This window comes from Astyanax mexicanus, chromosome 2 (genome assembly GCF_023375975.1).
Source record: "Astyanax mexicanus isolate ESR-SI-001 chromosome 2, AstMex3_surface, whole genome shotgun sequence".
NCBI lineage: Eukaryota > Metazoa > Chordata > Actinopteri > Characiformes > Acestrorhamphidae > Astyanax > Astyanax mexicanus.
This window is the reverse complement of record NC_064409.1, coordinates 1,222,501-1,248,787: the sequence shown is the minus strand read 5'-3', so window position 1 is coordinate 1,248,787 and position 26,287 is coordinate 1,222,501. Positions and strand designations below refer to the sequence as shown.

At 44.6% G+C, this 26,287-nt stretch overlaps 1 protein-coding gene across 1 annotated transcript in view; it reads left to right on the top strand.

Moving 5' to 3' along the window:
- The window catches only part of cacna2d4a (calcium channel, voltage-dependent, alpha 2/delta subunit 4a), a 150,282-nt gene that overhangs the window by 104,013 nt on the left and 19,982 nt on the right, over window positions 1–26,287 (top strand). Inside the window, exons 27-30 of the mRNA XM_049474986.1 lie at window positions 18,398–18,459; window positions 22,838–22,852; window positions 24,088–24,132; window positions 25,048–25,110. Of these exons, the coding sequence (XP_049330943.1) occupies window positions 18,398–18,459; window positions 22,838–22,852; window positions 24,088–24,132; window positions 25,048–25,110 (185 nt within the window). The remainder of the gene's footprint in view (window positions 1–18,397; window positions 18,460–22,837; window positions 22,853–24,087; window positions 24,133–25,047; window positions 25,111–26,287) is intronic.

Sequence of the window (26,287 nt, the reverse complement as noted above, 5' to 3'; positions counted from 1 at the left end):
AGATCACTCTATAATCCAGAATCCCAGATAACCATAAGACCATTCCATGATCTTGGATAACCTCAGTTTTACTCAAGATCATTCTCATATCTCATATCAGGTTTCAAACAGGTTCTGAGGATATCAGATAAGTCCATTTCAGTAACTTAAAAATGTTCAATATCATAACAGAATCTCAGTTATACTCATTATAATATTCAATATAAAGATAAACATATTACATATTTATTAACTATTATAATATTATGCTCAAGGCTATCTCACAAACTTAAAAAAGTTTTCTATCACTCTAAAATCTTAGATAAACTCAAGACCATTCTGGAATTTCAAATATACAGTATTTAAGGGCATCCAGGATCTGAGATAAGCTTGAGACATTTCCAGAATTTCAGATAATCTCAAGACCTTTCAAGAACCTCAGATAAATTGTGCTTAAAACCATTTGAGGAACTCAGAGATGCAGAAGACCTATAATCTCAAATAAGTTTAGGACTATCCAGGAATCTCAGATAAAGTCATGGATACTCCAGAAACTAAAATCTGCTCAAGAATATTCCAGAATCTAAGGGCGTTTTTATACCTGTAGATTATCTAGTCAGAATCAGTTGATGAGCTAATTTATTTGGAGCATTTCCCTTAGTTTGGTTTGTTTTCACACAGGCAAACAGCTAAATGTGCCCCAACAAAACCTGTGATTTCAGAAAATATCACGACCATCCAGAATCCCAGATAACCTCAGACAATCTCACAAACTTCACAAAAAGCTCAGAAAATGACAAAAAATGAATCTTATGTCTTGAGGATCTTCTTGATGTGCTGTAGTGACCCTCAGGGCTGATCTTTAAAAAGCTCTCGATCAGAATCGAACTCTTCCATCCTCTTCTGTTCACATGTTATTAACTCTGACGGGGGTTCATAAGCTTGTCTTTGGCTTCTATCCATCACTTTTGCACTGGATCAATAATGTGTTTAATCAGGTCAGAGCTCCAACGTGTATTCTTCCTGCCTGGAGATGAAAATGTATTATTAATAATGCTCTTAACTTGTGGCCACAACATACAGTAGCCATTGCTGGTTTGGGTGGGTTAGTCTATTTAAAGCAGTGACTCACCGTCTTCTAGAGTGGAGATCATGGAGCCGTCGCTGGATTCAGTGGGGTAGAAACAGAAGCACAATGATCTCAGAGCCGCAGAGCTTCACTTCCTGTGTTCCCCTCGGTTCGGATGCTGAGAGGAAAATTAAGGTGTGAGATTTTGTGGTTTATATTTAGCTCGGCGGATGTAAAGTCATGGTGGTTCAGTCTGAAGCACACTCGACCCCCGGCCGCCTCAGCTCAGCCTCCATCTCTAACAGGAAAGACCCATTTTCCTCCTCTTCATCCTCCTGCTCTCCATCCTCTCCTGAGATCTGTGTTCTGCACTCGTCTGTCTTTGTTTATTTCCCTCTACTTTTCATCTTTACTGCATTCAGGATTTGTACGATCATTAAAAACCTTTAAAAAATCATGGAATTTGAAAATAGCAATAATTTCCAGTTATTGGAAAAAAAGAATACACATAAAGTGATGGAAATTTGCTCTACAAATCTTTGTGTTTCAGTTTGTCGATGGACAAAATCTATTTTAAGCTAAAAAAATACCACAAAAACAGTAATTTAGCCTCTATAAAACAGAGCTCTCACCATCTGACTTACATTTTATTATTAAAAATTGTGTACCAGATTAGATTTAAGCCTACTATAATAAATTTTAACTATAGTTTTAGTTGATTTGTGTTGGTTTTATTGTTTATATCTGGATTGATGTTTTAAAAGATTGTATGGTCATGAACATTTCCCTTTAAGGCATGGAAAAATCATAAAACAATCATGGAAATGTATAGTGTGGCGTGAAGGTCCCGCAAGGAGGAGGTTCGCTGTCTCCCAGAGACAGATCCGGAGCTCCAGCTCCTGCAGCACTGGACAGCGCCCGAAAGCACATGGCCAGGATCAACAAAGCTCCCGCTCCTTCAGCACCAAGGACAGCGCACTGATCACCTGCGTGCTGGAGGAGCAGACGAGGCGCGGCTGGCAGCCACTAATCAGGACGCTGCCAGAGAGTGGAGCTGCCCTTTAAAAGCCTCAGTATTACTGAGGCTGAGTTGAGTATGGTTTGGCTTGTCCCCAGCTCCACACTAACACTTTTTCCTGTCTCTCCTTGACTTAGAAGGCTGAATCTGGACCCGTTGCACAAAGGGATCCCCGTCCTAAAACTCCAGTCACTGGATGGACTAACCTCTAGCCTGGTGGTTCCTACAGCCTCGGTCATCTGAACCAGGGACTTTACTTTTTCACAGTTTTTCTTTTTCCCCTTTTATTAATAAACGCCCTACGGGGAGCTTTTTGTTGAACCTGCCTCTGACTCCTGCTTCAACTGGGTCCTCCTAGCTAGGTTGCTCACACTGGTGGAGAATGCGGGCAACTGGACCCTTTTGGAGGAGAGGCAGGTGTAAATATATATAAATTATAAAAAAAAAAAAAAAATTTTTTTTTTTTTTTTTTTTTTTTTTTGGCGAATATTTTTGGAGTCTGGGCCTTAACCTCCCGGTTCTCTGTCGGAAGCTCCTCTATAGCCTCCCGAACAGAGCCCCAACGAGGAAGACGTCTTTCTCCCTCTCTATCTTTTTTCTCTCTCTCACTCTCTCAGAGATGGACCAGGTACTCCAGCATCTCTTGGAGACCAGCCTCCAACAGCAGGAGGTCACCCGGGAGTTGGCGCGAGGGCTCCGGGAGCTGACGGAGGATCTGCTCTCCTCCCGTCATGCAGGACAGCTGGCTTCGCTCCCTGATCCCCGTCGCAGTGCTCACCAACTCCTGACCAAGCTGGCTCCGGGAGACGATGTGGAGGCCTACCTGTACACATTTGAGGGGATTGCAGAGAGAGAGTTATGGAACAAGGAGGAGTGGACCAACATCCTGGCCCCCTTTCTTACCGGCGAGGCCCAGTTGGCCTACTTCTCCCTGCCCCCTATCCAAGCTCAAGATTACGAGCTTTTAAAGGAGGAGATTCTGGCCCGTGTAGGTCTAGGGCCGGCAGCATCAGCCATATCATTTTATAAATGGACTTTTAAGCCCAATGCTCCCCCCAGGCCCCAAATGACCCAGCTCCTCCGCCTAGCCAAAAGATGGCTGCAGCCAGACCAGACTAGCTCTGAGGGTGTAGTGGAGAGAGTGGTAGCTCACCACTTCCTCCATACACTGCCTTCAGAGCTACAAACAGCAGTAGGCCTGCAAGGAGCCCCGACCATGAGAGGGATGGTTGAGGCCACCGAGTCGGCGCAGACCATCTTGTCCATGGCAAGACCCGTAGAGAAAAGAAGCCCTGGTCCTTTCCCTACCCAGAAGGATAGGCCCCTTTTTTCTGGTGTCCCTCTAAACCCCACTAGAGGTCCTAGACCTGGTTTTAGGCCCAAAGAGCCCCCCGCTGGGGCCGATTGACGAGCCCATGAACACAGCCCCAGAAAGTCCACATCGCCCAACCCCAGCCGCAAAAGCCTGGTTAGCAGGCTGTGGACTCCACACTGGTCTGGCCCGACCCATCCCTCGCTGCACTCTCCAGCTCAATGGCCGCCGAGTACAAGCCGTCCTGGATTCCGGGAGTACAGTCACCTTGGCCCGTCCCGAGGCCATTCCCTGGGTACGTGCAGACTACACCACCATAAAGGTCAGCTGTGTCCATGGGGATCAAAAGACCGTACGGACCGCAAAGGTGTCCCTAGGCCGCCCCCAGCAGCAGTGGCCCATCACCATTGGCCTCGTCCCCGATCTTCCCGTCTCCCTCCTCATCGGCAGGGATTACCCGCAGTTTGAGGAAGAGCTGAACAGAGCCTCACAGTTTCGGCCCGGTCACAGAAGTGGGAGAAGAAGGGGGCCATCCCTCCGACCTGCCCTGGCTGCGAGCGGCCGGAGCCCCTCCGAGGAAAGCGCCTCCGAAGGTGAGAGAGACCCACTATCTAATCCTCTGTTCTCTCTCCATCAGCAGGTCCTCCGAGAGGGGTGCTTTAGCCGCGAGCAGAAGGAGGACCCCAGGCTCAAAAACATCTGGGAGGCCATCGCCGAGATTGATGGGAGGGCCGTGGGACCCACGGCACCAGCTCCACCATATTTTATGGTCAGGGATCAGCGTGCCTACAGGGTGGTGAAAATCAATGGGGAGACCGTGGAGCAACTCCTGGTGCCGACCCGACACGTGGACAAGGTGATGCACCTAGCACATCACCATCCGCTGGGGGGTCACCTAGCAATGGAGAACACCTTGGCCCGGATTCAGCAACGGTTTTACTGGCCAGGCATCCGGGCTGAGGTCAAAAACCACTGCCGGCGCTGTTCCACGTGTCAGCTTACCAGCCCCTACAAGCCGGCCCCGGCTCCTCTAGTACCCCTCCCCATCATCGACACCCCGTTTGAGAGGCTCGGGATGGACATCGTGGGCCCCCTGCCGAAGTCAGGGCGGGGACATGAGTACATCCTTGTCCTGGTCGACTATGCCACTCGCTTCCCAGATGCGGTGCCGCTCCGGAAGGCAACCTCGAAGGCAATCGCTAAAGAGCTGGTGCTGCTGATGAGCAGAGTGGGGATCCCAAAAGAGATCCTCACGGACCAAGGTACGCCCTTTGTATCCAAGCTTATGAGTGACCTTTGTCGTCTCCTTCAGGTGCGGCACCTCACCACCTCGATCTGGCATCCCCAAACAGACGGACTGGTTGAGCGATTTAACCAGACGCTCAAAAAGATGCTGAAACGGGTGGTCGAGAAAGAACCCCGGGATTGGGACCAGCTCATCCCCCACACACTCTTCGCTGTCAGAGAGGTGCCCCAAGCATCGACCGGCTTTAGCCCCTTCGAGCTTCTCTACGGCCGGAAACCCCGAGGACTGCTCGACGTCATGAAGGAAGCATGGGAGAGTCAGCCTTCACCTTTCAGGTCGGTGATTGAGCACATACAGTCCATGCAGGAGAAGATCAACTCTGTGCTTCCTCTGGTGCGTGAACATATGCAGCAGGCGCAGCAGGCCCAACAACGCACCTACAACCGCCCTGCTGTCTTGAGAGAATTCCAGCCAGGAGAGAGAGTCATGGTCTTAATACCTACCACCACCTGCAAGTTCCTGGCTCGCTGGCAGGGTCCATTCACTATCCGGGAGAAGATCAGCCCAGTGAATTACAGCGTGGACCAACCAGACAAGCGGAAAAAGACACAGGTATACCATATCAACTTGTTAAAGAAATGGATTGAACCACCACCGCCTGTGTCTTTGTTCACCCAGGTTCCTGAGTGTCGAGCCAGCATGGAGGTGCCGTTGGGCGAAGACCTGTCTCCTTCCCAGCAACAGGAACTGCGGGAGTGCATCGACAGGCATCACCGCCTCTTCTCGGAACTACCTGGCCGATCCCAAGTGCTGCATCACCGGATCTCTACCCCTCCAGGAGTCGTTGTGAGACAGCGACCCTACCGTCTTCCCGAGGCCCGCAGGAAAGCTGTGGAGGAGGAGGTAGAGAAAATGCATAAGCTGGGGGTGATAGAAGCGTCATCGAGCCCATGGTCCAGTCCAATAGTCCTGGTGCCCAAACCGGACGGCTCGTGGCGCTTCTGTAACGACTTCCGCAGGCTGAATGAGGTATCCCGGTTCGACGCATATCCCATGCCCCGAGTGGACGAACTCATCGACCGTCTGGGAAAGAGCCGGTATATCTCCACCCTCGACCTAACAAAGGGATACTGGCAGGTACCACTGGCTCCAGAGGACCGAGAGAAGACGGCGTTCGTCACTCCCTCAGGTCTATGGCACTACTCGGTCCTGCCGTTCGGGCTGCATGGTGCACCGGCCACCTTCCAGAGGTTGATGGACATCATCCTCCGGCCCCATCACAGCTTCGCCGCAGCCTATATGGATGACGTCGTCGTCCACTCAGAGACGTGGGCCGAGCACCTACTCCACCTGGACCGGGTACTGACAGCCATCCAGCAAGCCGGTCTCACTGCCAACCCCCGAAAATGCCGTCTTGGACAGTCCGAGGCGCAGTACTTGGGGTACAAGATCGGCAGAGGTCTCCTAAAGCCACAGGAAAAAAAAGTTGAGGCGGTGAAGAACTGGCCCACTCCCCGCACGAAAACAGACGTCCGCGCCTTCCTGGGACTCGCAGGATACTACAGGCGGTTCGTCCCTCACTTCGCCTCCATAGCCGCTCCACTCACGGACTTGATCAAAAAGGCCGCCCCGGAGAAAGTGAACTGGACCCCCGAAGCACAAACTGCATTCACCGACCTGAAGGGTAGGCTTTCTTCCCAACCTGTGTTGAGGAACCCTGACTTTAACCAGCCTTTTGTCCTCCACACAGATGCCTCTGAGACAGGGCTGGGAGCAGTCCTCGTGCAGGAGTTCGACGGAGAAGAGCATCCCATCCTCTACCTGAGTCGGAAGCTCATCCCCGCTGAAACACGCTACGCCGCCCTGGAGCGAGAAGCCCTGGCCATTAAATGGGCGGTGGAAGAACTACGCTACTTCCTAATTGGTAGGCAGTTCACCCTGGTGACTGACCATGCGCCATTGAGGTGGGTCTCCAAATATAAAGACACCAATGCTCGTGTGACCAGGTGGTTCCTAGCCCTCCAGGAATTCTCGTTCCAGGTCCGGCACCGACCGGGCAAGGACAACGAGGATGCGGATGCTCTCTCCCGAAGATGCCCGGAAGATCTGTCCCTGTGGTGTCAGCTAAGGGGGGGGTACTGTGGCGTGAAGGTCCCGCAAGGAGGAGGTTCGCTGTCTCCCAGAGACAGATCCGGAGCTCCAGCTCCTGCAGCACTGGACAGCGCCCGAAAGCACATGGCCAGGATCAACAAAGCTCCCGCTCCTTCAGCACCAAGGACAGCGCACTGATCACCTGCGTGCTGGAGGAGCAGACGAGGCGCGGCTGGCAGCCACTAATCAGGACGCTGCCAGAGAGTGGAGCTGCCCTTTAAAAGCCTCAGTATTACTGAGGCTGAGTTGAGTATGGTTTGGCTTGTCCCCAGCTCCACACTAACACTTTTTCCTGTCTCTCCTTGACTTAGAAGGCTGAATCTGGACCCGTTGCACAAAGGGATCCCCGTCCTAAAACTCCAGTCACTGGATGGACTAACCTCTAGCCTGGTGGTTCCTACAGCCTCGGTCATCTGAACCAGGGACTTTACTTTTTCACAGTTTTTCTTTTTCCCCTTTTATTAATAAACGCCCTACGGGGAGCTTTTTGTTGAACCTGCCTCTGACTCCTGCTTCAACTGGGTCCTCCTAGCTAGGTTGCTCACAATAGGTTAAAAAGTGTATGAACCCTGTGCATCACCATTGTCTTTCCTTTCTCTAAAAGTAGTGATTGATACAACTGTATATTGTTTTTTGCTGGTTTCTGTCCAATAAACCATTGGGTTGGTTTCCTTCCACCATCGAAAGAAAGAAAGAAAGAAAGAAAGAAGTGTAAGAACAAGGATGCATTTCCACTGACCCTGTAAAAAAGAAGACTTGCAAAAAGACAGAAGACAGTTAATAGAAACAAATTTAAGCCACTTTATGTACATTAATTTTCACTTGGAGATGTTTAGGCGAGCTATCAACTGTGCACCATGCAGCTAGATTTAAGGCGTGTCAGTGTGTCTTTGCTATCGTAACGACAGGAAAAGTACACCTTGCGAGGCACGAAGCGCACAAATTTGAGTGTTTTTGGCGTAACGTGAAATAAACCAATAAATCAGAGTGTCTTTTGCTCATCATTCTCTTTAAGAGTAGATCAGGTGAGCTCTGTCTTTGGCGGATTGCTATTTTAACAGTGCAGCTACCTGGACGTGTTCAACAAACTCTTCTCAGCAGAGGGAACTGAGCTGCTGGTTGACGCTGTGAAGGAGCTCCAGCAGCTCATTTACGGGAACAGCAATGTTATTAAGTTGGCTTGTCAAAGCCAACTTACTGTTCTTCTTATTCTTCTTATTATTATTATTATTATTATTATTATTATTATTATTCTACGCTAAAATTTCTCAACGCTACTCCTCCTACAGTTTTCGAGCTAGAACCACCAAACTTCACAGGATGGTAGAACCCATAGCCGTGGAGTGTGCTTGTGCTTTTCTAAGCGATCGGAGAACCAGGGTTCTAGCACGGTTCCGTCAAAGTCACTTTTTTCCCCATAGACTTCCATTCACACTTTTTTCAAACTGCTCTAAAAGTCACAATTTTCAAGCTAGAACCACGAAATTCACAAGACATACAGAACTTGCAGAGACGTTTCAGACGATATGCTGATCTCACCGATACGATTTGCGGTTTTCGTAAAATTATCGTACGAACTTTCCCCATAGGAATGAATGGGCGGAATGTTGGCCATCTCACACACACCAGCCGATCCTGCGCACGGCCCCCCTCTCTGCCCTGCTCCTCAGTACTGTATCTGTATGGAGAAGAGACTGCTGAACACAACCCACACCAGAACCAATACCACACTACACACACCCCACACACCACACAAACTCCACATACCACACACTCTACACACCCCACACACTCCACACCACACATACCCCACACCACACATACCCCACACCACACACCCCACACCACACACACGCACACACCACACATACACCACACCACACACACTTCAAACCACACATACCCCACACCACACACACACCCCACACCACACACACACACTAACTACACACACACTTCAAACCACACATACCCCACACCACACACACACACTTCAAACCACACATACCCCACACCACACACGCTTCAAACCACACATAACCCACACCACACACACACTCCACACCACACACACACACCACACACACACACTAACTACACACACACTTCAAACCACACATACCCCACACCACACACACACACTTCAAATCACACATACCCCACACCACACACGCTTCAAACCACACATAACCCACACCACACAAACCCCACACCACACACACTTTAAACCACACACAAAATCCACAGCTCACATACCCCACACCACACACACTCCACCCCACACATACCACACACACTTCACACCCCACACCACACACACTCCACAGCACACATACCCCACAACACACACTTCAAACCACACATACCCCACACCACACACACTCCACACCACACAAACCCCACACCACACACACTTCAAACCACACATACCCCACACCACACACACTTCAAACCACACATACCCCACACCACACACACTTCAAACCACACATACCCCACACCACACACACTCCACACCACACAAACCCCACACCACACACACTTCAAACCACACAAACCCCACACCACACACACTTCAAACCACACATACCCCACACCACACACACTTCAAACCACACATACCCCACACCACACACACTTCAAACCACACATACCCCACACCACACACACTCCACACCACACAAACCCCACACCACACACACTTCAAACCACAAAACCCCACACCACACACACTTCAAACCACACATACCCCACACCACACACACTTCAAACCACACATACCCCACACCACACACACTCCACACCACACAAACCCCACACCACACACACTTTAAACCACACACACTCCACAGCTCACATAGCCCACACCACACACACTCCACCCCACACACACTTCATACCCCACACCACACACACTTTAAACCACACACACACTCCACAGCTCACATACCCCACACCACACACACTCCACCACACACATACCACACACACTTCACACCCCACACCACACACACTCCACAGCACACATACCCCACACCACACACACTTCAAACCACACATACCCCACACCACACACACTCCACACCACACAAACCCCACACCACACACACTTCAAACCACACATACCCCACACCACACACACTTCAAACCACACATACCCCACACCACACACACTTCAAACCACACATACCCCACACCACACACACTCCACACCACACAAACCCCACACCACACACACTCCACAACACACACACTCCACACCTAATACACACAACTCACCCCACACTCCACCACACATACACCACACTCCACCCCACATTCCAAACACACCACACCAAACACACTCCACAACCCACTCCACACCCCACACACTCCACACCACACTACACAACTTAGTAACTATTTGACAAGCCAACTTAAAGTTCGTTCACGAACTTTGCCTTTTCTAGTTTTATTTACTATTCTGTTTATTGTTGATGTAAAAGTTGGGTTTGTGCTGCTGTGTGTTCATGTGTGTGTAATAAGTGGGGGTGTACGCTCGGCTCGGCACGGCGCCTGTGTTACCGAGATAGCGATGAATATCTGACTGTTGGCGTCTGTCTAGGTTGTATTCAGTCAGTGGAGCTCCTGTGTTTTCTGTTACCAAGATAAACAAGATAAAACTCCAGAAATGTACCTGAACACACCTCATTTCCAGAACACCACACCCATCAGTGTAGATATATTCAGAAGATCTGCTGCTGTTTAAACCAGACCTTAGACCTTGACCCGTGTATGGGCTGCAGGTGAAGGTGTTACCGTTGTTAACAAGGTGTAAAATGTTCTTAATGTTCCTACTGGGAAAAAAAAGTTGACGGCATATTTCTAATGCCAAATATAAAATATATTCCTCTCAGGCTGCACTGTTCATCATTTATTATACAGTTCACACCTTATGCATTAACATATCCTCCGCAGAACACGGCCTCGCTGTCCACCAAGATGGTAGCATCTGTTAATAGCATATTGTAGGGTGGAGCGGTAGTCGTGCCCTGTGGCGACGTCCCCAGCAGGTGTGTGTGTGTGTGAATAAGTGTGTGTGTGAATAAGTGTGTGTGTGGTGTGTGTGTGTGTGTGTTTTAGCCGTTCGACTGTGCCAGGCTTCAGTGAATAATGCATGTAAAACAAACAAGAATCCTGTAGCGCTGATCTCCCTCGCTGTACCGCTCTAACGCTCTCCAGGATCCCTCCCCCACCTCCATCACCTCCATCCTCTCCTCCATCACCTCCATCCTCTCCTCCATCACCTCCATCCTCAATTTCCCAACCTCCATCCTCACCTCCTGAAGCTCCATCCTCTCCTCCATCACCTCCATCACATCCACCCTCTCCTCCATCACCTTCATCACCTCCACCCTCTCCTCCATCACCTCCACCCTCTCCTCCATCACCTCCATCCTTACATCCACCACCTCCATCACCTCCATCATCTCCTCCTGAAGCTCCATCCTCTCCTCTTGAAGCTCCATCCTCTCCTCCACCACCTCCATCCTCTCCTCCTGGATCTCCATCCTAACCTCTAGAAGTTTCATCCTCTCCTCTAGAAGCTCCATCCTCTTCTCCAGAAGTTTCACCCTCAAATCTAGAGGCTCCACCTTCACCACCTGAAGCTCCATCCTCTCCTCCATCATCTCCATCCTCCCCTCCTGAACTCCATCCTCTCCTCCATCTCCTCCATCCTCTCCTCCACAAGCTCCATCCTCTTTTCCAGAAGCTGCATCCTCTCTTCTAGAAGCTCCATCCTCTCCTCCTGAATCTCCATCCTCTCCTCCTGAAGCTCCATCCTCTCCACTAGAAGCTCCATCCTCTCCTCTAGAAGCTCCATCCTCTCCTCTAGAAGCTCCATCCTCTTCTCCAGAAGCTCCATCCTCTCCTCCACCAGCTCCATCCTCTCCTCTAGAAGCTCCATCCTCTCCTCCACCAGCTCCATCCTCTTCTCCAGAAGCTCCATCCTCAAATCTAGAGGCTCCACCATCACCTCCTGAAGCTCCATCCTCACCTACAGAAGCTCCATCCTCCCCTCCTGAACTCCATCCTCTCCTCCTGAAGCTCCATCCTTTCCTCTAGAAGCTCCGTCCTCTCCTCCTGAAGCTCCATCCTCTCCTCCACCAGCTCCATTCTCACATCCACCACCTCCATCCTCTCCTCCTGAAGCTCCATCCTCTCCTCCACCACCTCCATCCTCTCCTCCTGAAGCTCCATTCTCTCCTCCACCACCTCCATCCTCCCCTCCAGAAGCTCCATCCTCACCTCCTGAAGCTCCATCCTCTCCTCCTGAAGCTCAATCCTCTCCTCCACCAGCTCCATTCTCACATCCACCACCTCCATCCTCTCCTCCTGAAGCTCCATCCTCTCCTCCACCACCTCCATCCTCTCCTCCTGGAGCTCCATCCTCTCCTCCACCACCTCCATCCTCCCCTCCAGAAGCTCCATCCTCACCTCCTGAAGCTCCATCCTCTCCTCCTGAAGCTCCATCCTCTCCTCCACCACCTGCATCCTCTCCTCCTGAAGCTCCATCCTCTCCTCCACCACCTCCATCCTCCCCTCCAGAAGCTCCATCCTCACCTCCTGAAGCTCCATCCTCACCTCCTGAAGCTCCATCCTCTCCTGTAGAAGCTCCGTCCTCTCCTCCTGAAGCTCCACCCTCTCCTCCATCACCTCCATCCTTACATCCACCACCTCCATCACCTCCATCTTCACCTCTAGAAGATCCATCTTCTCATCCATCACCTTCTTCCTCACCTCCTGAAGCTCCATCCTCTCCTCCTGAAACTCCATCCTCTCCTTCTAGCCATATTTACTCATAATTCTTAGTGTATTTAACTACAATTTTTTCTGTAAATGTTACTTTGCAACATGTTCATTCAATCAGATTTTACTCAGTGTATCTTAACAGATTTTACTTCATTTTTTGTATTATTTGTTTAATAGTAGTAGTAGTAATTTTGATTTAATTTCTATAGGTTTTAATACATGGCATATAATTTCCAAAAAAAAAAAACAGATTTGAAGTAACACACTTTACAACAAGTTTTTACTCGAAAATGTTTTATTGTTTTGCCCCAATAAAGTAATGCAAAATAGCACAGTACAATTAACAAGATAAGAGAGAAGGATAAGACAAGAGAGATATTTCTGTTTTTGTAGAAATAACTTAATATTCCTTATTTGTCACATTTTTTTTTTCTTTTTTTTAATCAAATTTGCTGCTTCCATGGGTCCTTGGCAAACTGGTAAATGATGGAACTTGTGATGATGCAACTTACAAATGCTTTGCAATTTTGTACAGGACTAAAAAACTGTATAGTTTTATTGTATAGATTTAGAGTAATTTCAATTGCTGAACATGCGGTTAAAATCTCCGCTGCGTTCTGATAGAAAAAATGTACTTGGAAAAGAAGCTAACATCGCTGCGCAAATGCGTGGATCCTGTAAGAGACCTTTTACTCGCAGTTTTCAGTTTTGCTTCTCACAAAAAGAAAAAAATACAAAAAAAAAGTGCCATTTACACTAAAATTTATAAATGTATTTGACGACGAACAATTACAAAGAAACACCAAGTAGTGCATATCATTTTATGTGAAATTCTTAAGTTTCTAGACTGTACTGGATTATTCTTTTAGATACTAAACTCTTAAATAAACGTAATTAAATGTACAAAGTCAAAAAAATAATTTTTTACAGTGCAGAAGCTCTGCAGAGACCCTCACCCCGTCCCTCCCGCTCAGTACCTTCTGGCCCAGATCTGGATGTATTTGGGTTTTCCTCATCCTTCTTCAGGAATGTGGAGTGAAGTTCTTCCTGTGGGATGTGATCTGGTCAAGTAAGAAAGATTGAAACACAGAATGAAAGAGAGAGAGATAGAAAAAGAGAGTGAGAGGCAGTAGAAATGCTCTGCAAAGTCACCGCGTCCTCCAGCCAGCCGGCCGGCCGTCTCTGGGTCAGTGGATGCTGTTTTAGCTGCTCTAGTGAATAAACTCTCAGTAACAGGCTGCAGTATTTATATCTGCAGATTTCAGCCTGTGATTCTCCTCTGCTGGAGAATATCTGGACCATGTTTCCCCTCCAGACACCTGATTCTCCATTCAGACAAAAGGAATGAGCTGATAAATGAACAGCGGGTTTAGAAAGGGGTTAACAAAAGAGAATATAAACATACACTCACGATTAATTATTAGAGAGACCCACACACCTATTTATTCATGCACTTATCTCATGCATAAATGCATTTAAAAAATCATAAAATCATGCACATAAAAAGCAGAGGCTTCAGTTAATATTCAGGTCAACCTTTAGAACAGGGACAAATATGATCTCAGTGATTTTTAGTGTGGTGTAATTGTTGGTGTCAGAAGTGGTGAAGTGGATATTTCTGGAACTGCTATTATCCTAACCTAACTTCTCTAGAGTTTACTCTATGCAGAATAGTGTAATACACTAAAACATCCAGTGATTTACAATTTAAATGGCAACTACTGTATGTATATATAAGGCGGTTCCTTTAAAGACAAATTTGCAATAATTCAGTTGGCTCGGCCAATACCTGCAAATTCTGAAAAAAGTTATGCCGTAGCTTTCTAAAGATGAAATATTAAGATATATGTAATGCATGGTTAATAGCTAACCGGCATCTTTTCTTTTCTGCTTACATTATCTGCTGTTAGATCAATTTTATTTTGTGTTGTTTAATGAATAAAGGATTTGAGAATTGCCTTCCAGATATTAACATTACAGAAAATCAACAGATAGACTGATAGACTAGTGTGTCTAATGAATGCTTCTTGTGTTTGAGATGAGTCCCTCTGGAAAATTCATTTATAAACTTGTATTTCTTAATTTGATACTGAATCCCAGAGCAGCATGGGTTCTCTTTCTGAGTCATAGATCTTCTCAGGGGTTTCTCTTAATGCACTGTCTTCTTAGAAACATCAATTTCTGTGTCTGCATTGTGGGGATGCTTATTTAAGTAGAAGGATTTCACTATCATTAAAGTAGTAGTCCATATTATTAGTTTTATAGTTTCTAAACTGTAAACTTTTCGTGGGAAAAGAGCCATGTTTTCTAGCCACATCACGCATCTCTACGTACTGACGTCACACGTACAGCCTCTAAAAGAGGATCCGGCTCAGTTTTACTGAACGTGAGCAGCTGATGGAGCAACGGGGACTTCAGAAGAGGAAACTCAGAACTCAGTAAATCATTCACTCAAAGTAAAACCAAAGAAACGCTCTCTCTGACTGAACATAGCCTGGATTCGGATTTATCCGCTCTGAAAGGAGACCGCATCTCACCCACCCAGTTTAAAATGATTCTTCTTCCGCATGCTCAGTGCAATTACCCATTCTCACCAGAGAGGGAGCTAAATCCCCTAAATCCCAAAATGTACGGAAATGTACTTTTTAAAAATCCATTAACCAAGTATGCAGGGACAAAGTGTTTTTTGTTATCTTATTGTCTTATTGGCTTAGATTTTCTGCCCAAACCCGGGTTTGGATTGGGCTCAACAAAAGTCAGAGCTCACCTGGCTCTTAAAGAGAATGGCACGTTGCGTCCAAAACACACCCATATTTAGCTAAGAAAACTACACTGTGCAAGGTGTACTTTTCCCATCGTTACGATAGCAAAGACACACTGACACGCCCTAAATCCTAAATCAAGCTGTTTGGTGCAGATTTAATTTAACGCCTATAGAGCTGAGTTACCCTTGAGCTTCTCCAACGGCTCCCCTGGGCTCTTTAGCAGGCTGGCCACCACTTCATTACCAGTTCATCACTAATGTGTGAGTGTGCACTGCTGAAGATAAGCTAAACGTGGCTAAACGTGAAGATAAAAGCCTGGTGTGCCGCTATAAAACGGCTGTAAAGCGTGTTTCTAATTCTAATTATCCTTGTAGACGTTTGCTGAGTCATACGTTACTTATAGCATGTTCGGCCTGGATGCTGAAAAGGCTGAAAGCTAAGAGTGTAGCAGCAGTGCTAACGCTTTCACCTGTAAATCAGGGCTATGAATAGCTCCAGACGTACCTGTTCTAACATCTGAGCACTCTGTTCTTTTTATTTAAAAGCACACTAGTGCTCACTGGTTGCCAGATATGGCCTTTTCCTACAGTCCTTCCTTCCTCGCCGTGCCTAGCTGTGACTCCAGGACTCCTACAGTGAGTTTGGGTCTATGTTTAGCCTGCTTTGGAGTGGGCGGATCTCCGAGCGCTGATGCATGCTGGGAGAGCGGCTGAATGAAGCTGATTGGATGTGACTTCTGGTCCTTGTGGAAGTACAGCTTTAAACCATGTTTCTCTCTTCTTATGCAATAAACATGTCTTTCATTTAATCTGCCTTCTGACAGCTGTCTGCAAAGAAGCCTCATACATTTTTATTCATTATAAAATGTCTAGTTGTTTCTTTAGTATGAATGAATGACATGTGAGCTGGTTTTTGTGAAAAATTGTAAAAAGTGCTCTGGTGATCCAGTATAACACCGCTTTAGTCCGGTGGAGGAGTGAGCTGTGGAGAAATGATAGGATTTCAGCTCTTGCTTATAAATATTCATACATGCACATAACATATCACCTCTGATTGGCTTACAGCACTGCGACATCAGGAGGCAGGCAGACGGACAACAGTTAGAGACATTTTAAAATAAAGACATTTTTACACTAATAACAGTCTTTGCAATGTTATACGTTACTTTAAAACATGTGTAATAGTGCCCTGCTAAGTGCAGTTCAGCCACTGATCCAGTCGAGTCTCTGTAAAACACCAAATCCACCGGAGATCCTATTTAAACCTATAGTTACACACAGAGGTGGGTAGTCCAGGTCCAGAAAGAATTTTTGTTTTTTACTTTTAACTAGTGTAAACAGAACTGTTCTAAACTGTTTTTAAACACCTATCTATCTCAATTGTACTTGGCTGGTGTTGTTTTTCCTCCATAGATTAATTCTAACCATTTGTTTCTTAGCTCTGAATTACTGGGTAAAGTATATAAACACTGATGTGTTATTCGCACAAATAACACAGGAATGAACTGCATGCTGACGAGACGGTGTTACCGCCTGGCTTCAGCTCTGCTCTGCCTGTGGGCGGTCCCAAGCCGAGGTGGGCGGGGCCATGAGTACTAATTTACGGGTTGATGTAGACACGGTGATTTTCCTGATCGACTTGTTTTTTTTCTAAATATTTGGTTTTACTAGCTGCTGCAGACAACGAGGAAGAGGAAGAGGATGAGTTTCATCATGTGCAGCATCATAAACAACTCAGAGAAACCCACTGCAATTCACTAAGAACAAGAACAAGGATACTTTTATTATTTTAAATATTTTATTATTCTGCAGGAGTTTGTTATGCTAGACTTTAGAAATTTAGAGATTTTACCCTAAAAGACATGTTGAATATATGCATTAATTATAAAGTGACTGCTATTGGAGTTTATATTCCAGACTGTATTTAAAAAGTAATCCGATTTATGAAGAGTTAATCACAGAACAAAGATTTAATTAGTGCAACCTAATCAAGTCAGTGGAGCTCATGAGACTGAGATGAATCGGCTAATTTTCTCTCATAATCTGAAAGCTAATTTAAAGTAAATATTTTGCAAAAGATCAAAATAATGTAATTTATCATCTAAAACAGACGCAGGCAATCAACCAATGCAGTCTGAAGTTGCTGAAGTTTGTTTTTCTAAAGGGTGCTTTAGAGCATTTTTTAATTAAATAATTAATTTGTTTAATTTACATCTGAAAGTCCAAACTATTCAGACCATAGTGCATATCGTCGCTGTCCAATGAAAAACACTTATCTCTAAAACAGCAACTTTACAAGAGAGAGAAAAAACCTTGTAAACTTTCAATAGAAGTCAATGGAAAAAGACTTTATTTCAGGTAATTTTGAAGAGTTTCTATTGATTTCTACATATTCACTTTCGTACACCCAATGATCATTGCTATGTTATATACTGTCAACAGTCTATCTTAGAGTTTAGGAATATATCTATACTGATGGGCGTGGTGTTCTGAAAATGAGGTGTGTTCAGGTACATTTCTGGGGTTTTTCTTGTTTATCTTGGAAACAGAAAACACAGGTGCACCACTGGCTGATTAAAACCCTGACAACATTCTCAATAAATGCACTGCAAAATGCAAATCCAGCTTTTAACTCAGCAATAAACAGAATAAAGGATAAAATAACATTGCTGTTCCCATTGCAGTTTCCTCTGCTGAGAAGAGTTTGTTGGACACGTCCAGGTAGCTGCACCATTAAAATAGCAATCTGCCAAAGTCAGAGCTCACCTGATCTACTCTTAAAGAGAATGACGACTGGCACACTAAGCCCAAAACACACCCATGATTAAGCTGCGCAATCCCCAATTGACTGGTGGCATCAATCTCATCAATATTTGATTAATAAACAATTCCACATGTGTTACTTTATAGCTTTAATACAATATTCAATATTACATTTACAATGTAGAAAATCTGAAAAAGAACTTTTGACAGTTACCATGAGCCTAAATGTCTTCTGTTGTATTCATGCTGCTTCTTCTTTCTTTTTCTTCTGTCTCTTTCTATTGTTTTTTCTTTCCCTCTAGCTGTTGGAGTGCAGATGTCTCTGGAGATGTTGGAGAAGAGGTTGTGGTCCATTGCGACTCAGGTAACTGCAGTAGAATTCTGTGTATTTAGTTTTGTACTGTTGTGCAGTAGCTAGCTGGCACACACAGAGATTTAAAGCTGCAATTTAGAGCCATTACAAGAGAATATTGAGTTTTCACCCTTAAAATGTCCTTTGGGACAGACAGAGCCGCATTTTGGGTGGATAAATTCAATTAAAGCAGTGTTGAGGCATACATCGTGTTCTTTTTTAATTTCTGAAAACAGCAGCTTGTTTTAAATGGTTTAAGCTCAATTTTCACGAGTCACACTTCAGAAACCCTGATCTTGTCATTTCTGCTGTCCTTGATATGTGCAGCTGGAAACAACTTATTATATTACTGTATATACAGTATTGTCGATAACACTTCATATGAATGTCATGTCTATTAGACTCTATAAACAAACGCATAACACCTTATAATACATTTATAAGACATTATAAACATGGTTATATATATTTAGAACAATGTATAACTTATTATAGCCACGGTTATTGTTATATGTTACACATCAGGACTAAAATATCATATATCTATCAGTATTAAATGTAACTAAACCCCCTGGTTTTAGCTGACTACACCTCAGTTCAAATTTAAAAATGCTAAAAAAAAAAAATGTGAGGTGTAGATTGGGAGGGGCATTGGGTGATGTATGGGTTTAGGGGTGTGGCAGGAGGGAGAGCTGAGCTGAGCAATGCAGTGTAGAGCTGAGCAGTGTGTCTCTGATAGCAGTAGAGAGACGAAGATGGTTGGACGTCACCAGGGGAGGCGGGATTAATAATTAGCTGATTTGCATATTGTAAGTGTCTGAGTACTAAAGTACACGGAAACATCATCCTCACCTATAGCACAGTTTAACCTGAGAGACATCTGGACAGGAAAGCAGACTGGACAGGGGATGAAAAAAGAGACTGGACAGGAGAGTGAATAGGAATGCAAACTGGATAGGGGACAAAAACAGACACTGGAAGGGAATGTGGACTGGACAGAGGATGAGAAAAGAGACTGGACAGGGGACTGAAACAGAGACTGGAGAGGGGACTGGACAAAAGGCTGGACAGTAGACTGGACAGGGGATAAGAACAGAGACCGGAGAGGAATGAAGACTGGACAGGGGATGAGAACAGAGACTGCACAAAAATGTAGACTGGACAATGTAGACAAAAACAGAGACTGGAAGGGAATGTAGACTGGACAGAGGACTGAAACAGAGACTGGTCAGTAGACTGGACAAGAATGTAGACTGGACAGGGGATGAGAACAGGGAGTGTACAGGAATGTTGACTGGACAGGAGATAAGAACAGAGACTGGACAGGAGACTGGACAGGGGATGGAAACAGAGACTGGACAGGGGACTGGACAAAAGACTGGACAGGAATGTAGACTGGACAGGGGACTAAAACAGAGACTGGACAGGGGACTGGACAAATGACTGAACAGGAGAATGGACAGGGGATTGTACAAAAGACTGGACAGGGCAGTAATGCAGAATAGACAGGGGGCGAGAACAGAGACTGGACAGGGGACAGGAACCGGAAAGGAAATGCAGACTGGACAAAAGACTGGACAGGGGACAGGGACTGGGACTGGACATGAGGTTGAATAGTAGACAGAGACGCAGACTGGACATGGGACAGGAACAGAGACTGAACAGGGGACAGGAGCAAGGACCAAAAGAGGACCAAAAATGTTAAAAAACAAGACAGAGACATGCTAATGTAGGACACCTGTCCTGTGGTCAGAAACTGAGTGTAAATGAATGATGGAGCAGGGCTGAGTAATGATGTATCTTTAAGGTGGATCTTTTAAGGTGGATGAAAGTTATAAAGTGGATTGATGGTGCATAATCATCCACTAAATTGTGTCAAATGTTTAACGAACACAAAATCTCTGTGATTTAAGTGTAATTTATCATTTTGGACACGTCTACACTAATCACTCACTAAACACGTCCACAGTGTATTAAAGTGAACAGATAGTGAGTGAACAGGCCGTTGTTGTAGTGATGTTTTGTGCTTTTGTGTTGTTGAATTCTGACTCTGATGCTGACTGATGGCTGGCTCTGGCGGGCAGCATATGTCATCAGTCTCAATACACTGATGTCAGTGATGCCAGGGTCACCATGTGGTCCAGAGGAGGTTTCGTGAACCGAACACCGAACACTGCTCACATGACACTGTGTTTAGTGAATTAAAACTGCTAGTATCAACAACAAGAGTAGACAAACCTTAAATTCAGTGTTTTTCCATTATTTAAAAATGTTCTGCATTGTATATTAATACTAAAGTAGAGTAGAGTAGTGTCTCCTGGAATTCAGGCTTTCAGTTAACAGCTGTGCTGAACTCATCAAGAGTAAATTACACAAATTTCTTGTCTCTTAATAAAGTGTTTGAGAGCATCAGTTAAAGTAAAGTAGTGAAGAGGTACTGTGAGAGAGCAATCAAAAATTATGAGTTTCTTGGAATGTAATCCAGAGGAAGATGATTACAAGATAATCATAAGCCATCAAACCAAACTAAACTGCTTGAATTTTTGCACCAGGAGTAAAGCAGCATAAAGTTATCCAAAAGCAGTGTGTAAGACTGGTGGAGGAGAACATGATGACAAGATGCATGAAAAAAAACTTTGATTAAAAATCAACCAGGGTTATTCCACTAAATATTGATTTATGAACTTTATGAATATGAACTTGTTTTATTTGCATTATTTGAGGTCTGAAAGCTCTGCATCTTTTTTTTTTTTTGTTATTTCAGTCATTTCTCATTTTCTGTAAATAAATGCTCTAAATGAGAATATTTCTATTTGGAATTTGGGAGAAATGTTGTCTGTAGTTTATAGAATAAAACAACAATGTTCATTTTACTAAAATATAAACCTATAAATGTGTGTGTGTGTGTGTGAGAGGGAGGGAGTGTAGAGGGTAGAAGTGGTTAATTTGGGCCTCTGGGTTTAAAGCAGGTTTAAATAAAGCTGGCAGCTGTCAGAGACGGGGTGGCTTATGTAAGGCAGGCTTGGTCAGAATGGAGTGCAGCGGCACATACACTCTCCAACACTCCTCACACTCCCAAACCCTCCCTAACACTCCCCAACAGAGCTTCTGAATATATCTACACTGATGGGTGTGGTGTTCTGGAAATGAGGTGTGTTCAGGTACATTTCTGGAGTTTTATCTTGTTTATCTTGGTAACAGAAAACACAGGAGCTCCACTGACTGAATACAACCTAGACAGACGCCAACAGTCAGACGTTCATCGCTATCTCGGTAACACAGGCGCCGTGCCGAGCCGAGCGTACACCCCCACTTATTACACACACATGAACACACAGCAGCACAAACCCAACTTTTACATCAACAATAAACAGAATAGTAAATAAAATAACATTGCTGTTCCCGTAAATGAGCTGCTGGAGCTCCTTCACAGCGTCAACCAGCAGCTCAGTTTCCTCTGCTGAGAAGAGTTTGTTGAACACGTCCAGGTAGCTGCACCGTTACAATAGCAATCCACCAAAGACAGAGCTCACCTGATCTACTCTTAAAGAGAATGATGAGCTCTTAAAGAGACACGATACACCCAAAATTAAACACACCCATGATTAATTAATAAGAGAATTAGTACATTAGTACAGTGCAAGGTGTAGTTTTCCCCCTTTCATTACAACAGTGTGTGTAACAAGCTGGGTTGTACATGGATTGAGCGCCTGTGTTACCGAGATAGTGATGAACGTCTGACTGTCGGCATCTGTCTAGGTTGTATTCAGTCAGTGGAGCTCCTGTGTTTTCTGTTACCAAGATAAACAAGATAAAACTCCAGAAATGTACCTGAACACACCTCATTTCCAGAACACCACGCCCATCAGTGTAGATATATTCAGAAGATCTGCTGCTGTTTAAACCAGGCAGACAAAAGGCATTAAAATAAACGGTTCACAGGGTGTAACATAGCAATAAACATCACGACACACCTTGCGCAGGGTGTAAGATAGGTCCCTAAATCGAAATCGATAACACAAGCTGCTGCATTCCTCTGGGCTGCCAAGGTAGAACAGGCGGCTGCATAAGTGGCTCTGCGTTGGCAGGACAGCGCCGAAACCGAATTAATAGCATAATTCATCATGAACACACCAGCACACACTCATTATCCAAACTCTAACACACACACACATTCAAACACACACATATAACCACACACGCACTGCCTGACAACTGCTGCAGCGTAATTGCAGAGCCGGGTGTTTTGGTGGGTTTGTGAGCTGGGGATAGCTATTGTATATTAGCACATATATCCAGTGAATTTGTTTTCTAACCCATTTGTCTTTCTCTCTCTCCTTCTCTCTCTCCTCTCTCTTTATCTCCTCTCTTCCTGCCGAATTGGACGCAGCCCAACGATACAGATGTAAGTTAACACCATTATTTCCCATCTGGAAAATTATGTCATCACAATAATGTTCATTGATGCTTGTTGACTCACAGGCCGGTCTGACTCATAGCTGTTCAACAAGTGTGCTGGGATTGAATCAGAGAGATGGGTTATCTGATTAGACAGGCCTACCACAGAAATGCAATAACGTTTATGCCAGTGTAGCATCACTGCTGTCACACAGTGTACAGTATTGAGTAGAGAAGAGTACAGAGCTGTAGGATTTTTATAAAAGGCTGAATGCAAATGCAATTTGAGTTTATTCATGACGTGAGCGACGCCATCAGAGGCGGGGCTCCTGCATTTCTCTGGACCAGAGAAACAGAAGAATAATCTAATAATCATCTAATAATCTAATAATCGTCTAATAATCTACTTCATCCATGAGCTATTCTGTTCAGACGCACTAAAAACCTAAGTAGCTACATCTTTACTATACCTCAATTCTCTCTGGAGTACACAAAGCATCTAATGTCCATTGGGTCATCCAGGAACCCAGGAGCCCACAGTTGCTTTTCCCTTTGCCACCATCACGCAAAGGGCTTCTGTAGCCATGATTGTCATGGCTACATGACCTATGAACTCATGCGAGGACACTGATGATGATTGGTCGGTGACTAACGTGGAGACAGAGGGTCAAACTCAAAAAAGCACGACAGTGAAGAAAGGAACAAATTGGGTATTTATACACAGGCACAGACAAGAAACACCTGGGGAAGTAATGAGGGGATGGGGTTACAAATAAGACATGCAGGGCAAGGTCGGAGACAGGATAAAAACAAAGCAAGGACAAGTGCTTAAAGAGCACATGACTGGGAACACAAGACAGAAAAATAAAGGACAGAAGCACATGGAACCAAAAGAGGGAAAATCACAAGACAGACTACAGGCTAAGGTGTGACAATTCCCCAACCACACATACAGCCTAATTGTCCAAAAAGTTTGATTTATTTAACAAATCATAACAATGAATAACTCAAAAAAGGGAGACGATAATTAGGTAAGAAAAGGAGAAAATAACAACCAAAACATTCTGTGTTTACACCAGAATTGTGAAAAACACTGCAGTTCACTACAGGAAACTCTAAAACTCTAAAACTCAGCTCACTGATGTCACTTAAAAAGGCATGCCACGATGCTCATTGCTATCTTACACCCCGCCAGCAGTCTATTTAAAGCCTGTGTCTGTGGTTCTCTGTGTCTGTGCTCAGTGTGCCGGAGTGGAGGGGCTGTGTCCAATGAGCTGCAGCAATACAGTGAGTACTGTTTTATTGGTTCTTCTTCGACCTCTGGAACACATTTATATTTTGGGAAACATTTTCTATCAATGCCATTCATTCTGTCTAATAGACTCTATAAACATGCATTTATTCAATGCATTTGATTATATGTGATTATATATGCGATTATATTATAATGTTTTGTTGTATACTCTTAGGTACAGTGACAGATGTCCAAAAATGATGAGTTTCTTTAATTTTACTAAATTAAAAACCTCTGGAATATAATCAAGAGGAAGATGGATGATCACAAACCATCAAACCACCAAACTGAACTGCTTGAATTTTTGCACCAGGAATAAAGCAGCATAAAGTTATCCAAAAGCAGTGTGTAAGACTGGTGGAGGAGAACATGATGCCAAAACTGTGATTAAAAACCAGTATTATTCCACCAAATATTGATTATTCTCTTAAATAATTTTACTCTTAAAACTTTATGAATATGAACTTGTTTTCTTTGCATTATTTGAGGTCTGAAAGCTCTGCATCTTTTTTTGTTATTTCAGTCATTTCTCATTTTCTGTAAATAAATGCTCTAAATGAGAATATTTTTATTTGGAATTTGGGAGAAATGTTGTCTGTAGTTTATAGAATAAAACAACAATGTTCATTTTACTCAAACATAAACCTATAAATATCAAAATCAGAGAAACTGATTCAGAAACTGAAGTGATTTCTTCATTTTTTCCAGAGCTGGATATGGGCAGTTTCATATAATTAGCATTATGTAGTATATTGTGTCTGATTACCAAGTAGCAATTATAAAACTAATTGTGAAATGATTATAATCATGAGATGAATGCTTTCTCTCTCTCTCTCTCTCTCTCTCTGTCTCTCTTTCTCTCTCTCTTTCTCTCTCTCTCTCTCTCTTTCTCTCTTTCATCTTATCAGGAAGTGAACTGTTACATCATTGACAGCAACGGATTAATCCTCATCTCCAAAGAAAAGAAAGAGGTGTGTGGCCTTGCACTTTCTCAGAAATGTGTGTGTGTGTGTGTGTGTTTTCAATACACAACTTCAGTATGGATGGGAGGATTACGGACTTTTATTCTGTAATTAAAACAGCTGTGTATTTGTCAGTCCTGACACTGTCAGTATATCTGCTCTCGACTCTAAACTTGCTGAGCAAAAAAACAGACTCCACTATTGTGATCCCACTCTCCAAGCTTCTGATTGTTCCCACCTGTCTCTCCGTATATATCGTTGCTTCCAATAAAACACAAGTATCTCCATTTTAGTCGATTCTTACTTTACCACATAATTTGAACACAAACTTTCCTATACACTGTGCCAAAATTTCCTGATGGCTAGACCAATAGAAATACTTTAAAATTATCTGAAATAAACTCTGTTTTTATTGACTTCTATTACACTATACATCTCCTGAAACATTGATGTGTAACTTGTTGGCTACTTATTGGCTGTTTTGACTGAAAATGCAAAAAGTAATGATTGTGGTTGGTTTGTGGGTTGGTTGGATGATTGGTTGGTTGGTAGGTTGGTTGGTAGGTTGGTTGGATGAGTGGTTGGTTGGTTGGATGGTTGGTTGGATAGATGGTTGAGTGGATGGTTGGTTGGTTGGATGAGTGGTTAGTTGTTTGGATGTTTGGTTGGTTGGTTGGTTGGTTGGTTGGTTGGTTGGTTGGTTGGTTGGTTGGTTGGTTGGTTGGTTGGTTGGTTGGTTGGGGAAATAATTAGCTTAGCTGCATCACAATGTCTAGTAAATATTTAATCCAGCTGTAGAAGCAGCATTTCGACCTCATACTTTGAAAAGCTTTCAGAGAACACAGTGTCTGGTTGGATGGATAGATGGATGGATGGATGGATGAATGGTTGGTTGGTTAAATGGTTGGTTGGTTAGATGGTTGGATAGAAGGATGGATGGTTGGTTGAATGCATGGTTGGTTGGATGATTGGTTGGTTGGTTGGTTGGTTGGTTGGTTGGTTGGTTGGTTGGTTGGTTGGTTGGTTGGTTGGTTGGCTGGATGGATGGATGGTTGGATAAGTGGATGGATGCATGGATGGTTGGATAATTGGATGGTTGGTTGGATGGCTGGATAGATGGTTGCATTGAGAGTTAGTTGGATGGTTGATTGGATTGAGGGATGGTTGAATGGATGGTTGATTGGAT